The sequence below is a fragment of the Seriola lalandi genome, unplaced genomic scaffold (genome assembly GCF_002814215.2).
Source record: "Seriola lalandi dorsalis isolate HSWRI2012SDOR001 ecotype SW California unplaced genomic scaffold, Sedor1 jcf7180002054437, whole genome shotgun sequence".
Classification (NCBI taxonomy): Eukaryota; Metazoa; Chordata; class Actinopteri; order Carangiformes; family Carangidae; genus Seriola; species Seriola lalandi.
This window is the reverse complement of record NW_019524990.1, coordinates 195,396-201,700: the sequence shown is the minus strand read 5'-3', so window position 1 is coordinate 201,700 and position 6,305 is coordinate 195,396. Positions and strand designations below refer to the sequence as shown.

General features: G+C 40.4%; 1 protein-coding gene across 1 annotated transcript in view; it reads left to right on the top strand.

The window, feature by feature from the left end:
• Positions 1-1,554: 1,554 nt before the first annotated feature.
• Positions 1,555-6,305, top strand: part of ar (androgen receptor) — a 24,768-nt gene continuing 20,017 nt past the window's right edge. Inside the window, exon 1 of the mRNA XM_023410752.2 lies at positions 1,555-3,273. Within this exon, the coding sequence (XP_023266520.2) occupies positions 2,006-3,273 (1,268 nt within the window). The 5' untranslated portion in view covers positions 1,555-2,005. The remainder of the gene's footprint in view (positions 3,274-6,305) is intronic.

Genomic DNA, 6,305 nt, shown 5'->3' with positions numbered 1-6,305 from the left:
CCTCCTTATAAGACCAGCAGCCGCCACTGATTATATATATATATATATATGTATATACATATATATATATATACTGTGTATATATACACATATATATTATGTCAGTCTCCACAAATCAGGACGCGTTACTGAGCTAAACATCAGAATGACTAGTTTCACAAAAAAAGAGTCCTAACTTTTGTTCCCTTGAATGGGTCAAGCCCGGAACTGCTGGATCCTACATTTCCCACCATGCAGCTCAGTAGCATTTTGATCTTCTTTGACTGGTAAACGCCCATGTTTGTACCTGTGTGCACAGTGGGTCTATCAGAAGGCTACATACTGTTCATGATGATGATGATGATGTTCAAATATTGTCCAAACAGATGCATAAATTATTTGACAGTGAAAATTTACAGTACTTTGGTCATGTCACATAGCTGGGTTTCTACTTGTCCTCTAACTATCAATTTAACCAACTTTGGAAAAGACCCTACAAGAGCATCAGTTACGCTTGAAGCTTCATCAGTCGTGTGATGCAATGATCATTTGAAAAAGAATTTGACAGTACAGACTGCGCTTAAGAGAAGTGGAACAAGTATCAGTGCCTTGGCTTGTCCTTGTGTTTAGAGTACCATAAATCAACAAACATGACTCATTTCATTGGGGTGGACTGATGTCTGTGGCTGCCAAGAGCTGCAGGGCGACAAATACTCCTAATGGACCAAGAGTCAAGCCTATAACAGTTTGGTTTCTATTGTGTTCACATTCATTTTTAGCCTATGTAGGAATAGTAGTAGGCTAGAGCTTGTTAGTTAAACATATACGTACATAAACCTTCCTGCTATCTGTTGCTGAATTAGGCATTCTCATATTCAGGAAGGAGGGCAGTCACACCATGCTGACAAGGTTATGAATCCTGCTTTGTCATTTGCCTCCATGCATCATTTCATGCTGTTTTACCTGTTAAACATGCAACTCTATTTAGACACATTCATCGGTGGTACCTCTCAGTAGTGTGAGTGAACGCATTTTACTCTGGGTGGGTGGGAAACATGACAACCAACACATCCCTGCCTCTGGCATTTTAGAGACATTACTGTTTACATCGTGGTCTTGTTTTCATGGTCCAATAGGATTTCTAAGCTGCTTGTGCATTACATCCTGGAAACTGGCTGGGGAAAAGGGGCTGGTATAAATATGAAGGTAGATGAGGGAAATGAGGAACAGGTGAGTTGGTAGGTGGGAAAGTTCCAGTGATTGGAAATGTGAATACAGGTGAGCAGGTGGATCAGTCTGGGGACCTCTGGTGGGTGGATGGAGTATGACAGGAGGTCAACAAACAGGGCTGAAGGTTGGCTCTGTCAAATATTTCTGGGTTGCTCATTATTACATAGTGTACCTGTTTGCCTGTTTGAAATTTAACCTCCTCATTTTCTGATGAAAACCACGAGATAAAAAAATATGTCCTTTTGAACCAGTAATTTTGGTAAGGTGTTATTGAGAGGTCCATCTAGTTAATGTGTACAAAGGATTTATTTACCACCATGGAGGCATAAAGGCATCAGGAAAACAAATGACGGTTAAACTCTACAATCGATTTTCTATTAATCCTGTAAAAAAAATATTATTATTATTATTATTGTCATTAATATTATTGTCATCATTGTTGTTTTTTTATCATTATTATGAATGAAATGTAACCTGAAGTAGGGAAGCCCGAAGAAATCATCCCAATAAAGCAAATAAATCACACACATACATAAACACACACACACACACACACACACACACACACACACACACACACACACACAGTTGGACATAAAATAAGCATAAATGAGGGCTTTGGTGTGGCAAATGTGAATCCCCATCTTCCTTCATATAATCTTTTTAAAATTGCCAAAGTAACGCCCAGCTTTTATTACAGTGAGTGTTTGACAGACAGTCACATCCTGAATTCAGGATTTTATCAAAGTGAACTTGAGCGCCTCTGACTATGAAGATCTCTGTTTAGGAGGAGTTTATGACTCCTGTGGCTCTCCCAGGACCTTTACCAAAACGATTTGCACATCGGGAGTGTTGGCTGAGCAGTAACAATCACTGGGACCTGTCGAGACTTCTGCCGTGCAAAGTTCGCTCTCCTGGCCAAGTGAACACTTTCTGGGAAATGAGCCAAACTAGCCGACAGTTATCTTGTAGCAGAATTTGTCCAGGGGGGGAGAAAATAAAAACAGGCGGCTTTGGGAGCGCTCCCAGTATGTCCCTAAAAACTGAAGAAAGTCGAGTTTATTTCATCAAAAACTCAACAGGACCTGGTGTTGGCAGACTGAAAGACTCCGACAATGCAGACGCAAACATTTACGGATCCGGACACATAATTCCGCAAGTCTGTGCCATGGAAAAACACTGCTGTGCTGTTCCCCAGGAGTTGGTAAACGCTGGGTGCCGTTTGGGCGATAGCCCGTCTTTTTCTGCTTGCGCCACAATCTCAGAAACAGCCAGGGAGCTCTGTAAAGCTGTGTCCGTGTCGTTGGGTCTGGCCATGGAGTCGAACGACACGAGCGACATGGACGCTGCTCTCCCCCCGTGTGCTGCAAGTGACCACAGAGATAATGTATTCGGAGTTGGAGCCATGCCTATCAACTATGCTGGAGCCCAGGCTGCCGCCACCGAGTACAGGTGCCCCGACAGAGATGACCGGCCCCTGCCCGGGCAGGAGCAACTGGTGAAAGTGTTCAAAAGTTCTGACACCGCTGCGCCTTTGCACCACTTCACGTCCACTCGGACATCTGTGGATGAGCAAAACTTCACACTGTGCGAGGCTGATGACATAACTTCAGCGCGTACTGCCTCTTGCCCTTACGTGCGGTCCGCGCCAGTCAGCTTGGCACACTTCGGCCAGACGGCGACACGGCCGTGTCGAGTCTTCAAACCCCCCGATGAAGAGGCTAGAGACTCTGTGGAAGCCATGGAGAACAAGTTCGTTGGCTATCAGCCAGAACAATACAACGTCAAAGTCAAATCTGAGGACGGTGAACCTGCCGGGGCGTTGTGGACCAGTGATTACACCTTTAATGAGAAGTACAACTCTCCGTTTTGGGGTTCGAGGCACTGCATGAACGCGCACAGCACAGGAGCCAACACTGCGTTCATATGTAATCCATATGAGAGGAGCGTCATGCGCTCTGAGCAGTGGTACCCAGGCAGGATGCTGAGGCCGCCTTATGCCAACTCCAGCTACATGAAGACTGAAGTCGGAGAATGGCTGGATGTCACCTATAACGACACTAGGTAAATAATAATAATAATAATAATAATAATAATACTAATAATAATACTAACAATAATAATAATGATAATAATAATAATAATAGTAATAATAATAATAATAATATATTAATAATAATGTTTAGTGAGCTCTGATTCCTGAAGATAATCCACCAGAAATGACCAATGACTCTCTGAGCCCGATGAAATGAAAATCTACAATTTGACCTTAAACTAACCCCAGTCACGAGTGAGGAGAGTGTCTGCTGTCTGTGGAGAATCCACCTCATCAAATAGCTCAAAGTGAAGCTTGACAATCTTCTGGCCAGCAACAAAACAGTTTCTTTCATCACAGGAATAGATGTATTTTAGAAGAAATCTTTAACCTGAACAGATTTAAACTACTACAGAGATAAAAGTGTATTTTAGGATTTTGGTTGCTTTCAATGACAGCATGAGGGAAATTTTGCTCATCAAACTGGTGTAATAATGCATTTTAAAAAGAAGTAGGAATATATTTGTCTGGTTCACATACTTGTCATTTCATTCATCGGATAGACCTGCAACCATAGCTGATTTTAGGTTTTTCTATTTAAATTGTTAGAAAATAAAAAAGTCTCTCGTCCCTTAATAAATGATATTTTCCACTGACCCTTTTATTTAATTTGAGGACTTTTCCCATTAGAAATATTCTTAGTGAGTGTCAACACTGTAAAAAGAAAAAATCAAAAACTCAAAAAATAATATTTGCTCATTTGTACATAAAATCCCATGTTCTTTCATCATAACACAGCTTCTATATTGCTTTTCTGGTCTCCTTCATCAAACAGCTAATATTGATTTCTGACACCTGATGATCATTTGAACGTGAATGGAGAGTGTGACTCTATTCTTGAACAGCTCTGCAGGGAAAAACTGCCTCACTGAAAAGTGATTTATGGCTTTTCTTTTAGTATAAATATAGTTTCCTTGTAAGAGAATATAATCACTGATTTTGTGGGATTCAGTTCATAAATAGACGTGACTACACAGAATGCACATGGAATGAAACTACAGCAAAGCAAGCAATGTTTTTTTTTTTAATTTTGTGACAATTGTATATGTTAGTTAATGATAGTATGATTTTCTCCAAAAGTTCGACACTCATTTTTAGCTCTCAAGTCTGAACTGTTGGAGTACAAAGGACACAGAGTGGACATGTTGACTGACAGAAGTGTCACACGGCTGACGTTAGTATATCTTTTCTCCAACTGTGTGATTTCTCTGGGCTGGTGGTGAATGATTGAGAGCATTGTTTTACACTAGCATCTTTGGCTGTTGGAGCGCAATCCTTTCAAAACAAGAGTATCTGTACAGTGAATCATTAAACCAGTAAGGCAGAGGAAGCAGAAATCAGAGGGCTTCTTAAAAGTGAGGACAAGCAGCTGTAAAACCCCACAAGGAGCTGTCCATCTTCTCATCCCGCTGAGAGGATGTATCGCTACATGGTCTTCCTGACCTACTGAGCAGGAATCTAACTTCATTTGCTCTGAATAATAAAGACACAAAGTCTTAAACATACCATGCCAAATCTTTTTTCTATTTTATTTTTACGTAATTAGCCATGATCAAATTCTTTGACTGTAGATGGCGATATGAAATACAGAGGGAGAAAGACGATTGATCTGTGACAGGGGGTCCTAAGTCAGACCAAACTGGTTTCAGACAGGTTATGCAGTTTAGACTACTAGCTCAGCAGGATGTCCGCAAGTACATAAGCATAAAGACCTTGGAGTACAGTGAGCTCTAGGTCTGCTCTTACTTATCACCTCAGGTCCTTGCGTCTGTTCCAAGAGGCTAGTTTACTGAATTATCTGAACGTTACTGAATAAAACCCAGATCAGATCTTTGATGTGATCCTTGCTCCAGATCTGAGTTTTACTCAGTGAAATTATCTCAAAAGTTACTCTGAGTTATTCTCTGCAATGTGTATTCACATTATCAAACAGCTGCTTTGGTTTTTTGTTTTTTTCTATTTAAAGTGTCTTTTAACTGATTTAGACATGGTTCATCACTGTACCCTCCGTGGTGCATAATAGTTATAGAACTAGAAAATTCCAGGGAAATTTTGAGTGCCACGGGGGCTACTGCCGGGATGAGTACAGGATTTGTTTCCAGTGTTCAAAAGTCACCCTGATCATATTCTGGTTTTGAGAAATGTCTTGATATAAAACAATGTCACATCCCTCCATCATGTATTATGTGGGAAATATCTCATATTCTGTGTTGTTTTTTTTAATAAAACAAGAGGCAACATGTCTTCAAACTGGCATTTAAAGGGTTAAAATCCTGAAAACTAATAACATTTGGTAGGTTTGAGCAGAACTGAAGTGGTTTAAGAGATGTATGCAAAAAAAAAAAAAAAAGCAGAAAGAAATATTGATATATGATGATTTTATAGCATTTTCTTTGTGTGTCCTTTTTTGGACGCGAGGAACCCCAGAGGGTACAAAATGTGTTACCAGTGTATAATAAACCTGTAGCAGTAACTGACATTAGATTTTAAAAAAATATGTCAAAAAAGACACTTTCTTGCAGAAATCCATACCTTCAGCTGTAACACAGCCAAAATGATCAGCAAATCAAAAAGGAAAAGTGAAGAAAATGTCCAAAAAAGGACAGAGGGACCCCTGAGGTTTAATAAATCCCATGAACCGCTATTTAAATTACCACTATTATGTTTTTTTCGGTGCTAAATTTAACATTACTGGGGAGGAGAGCAACGCGACTAGAAGTGACAGCGAGAGAGGGCTAGTAGCTTCTCCTCTCCTCTGTCTCAGCAGAGACCGTCCCAACTTCATTCACTCATTTAACAAAACAAAACAAAAAAGCAACGAAGGAAGCAGTAAATGGACTTACATATTTAAGACCTAGCTAAATGTAATTTAAGACCTAACATGCGGCTAATGTAAAGCTACTAGAGCTTGGAGAGTTGGTTATCTGGTTGCTAGGCATGCACACACGCACACAGGTCAGGAGCTGCCGTTGCCATGGCAATGTGAAAATCTGCCCAGAAT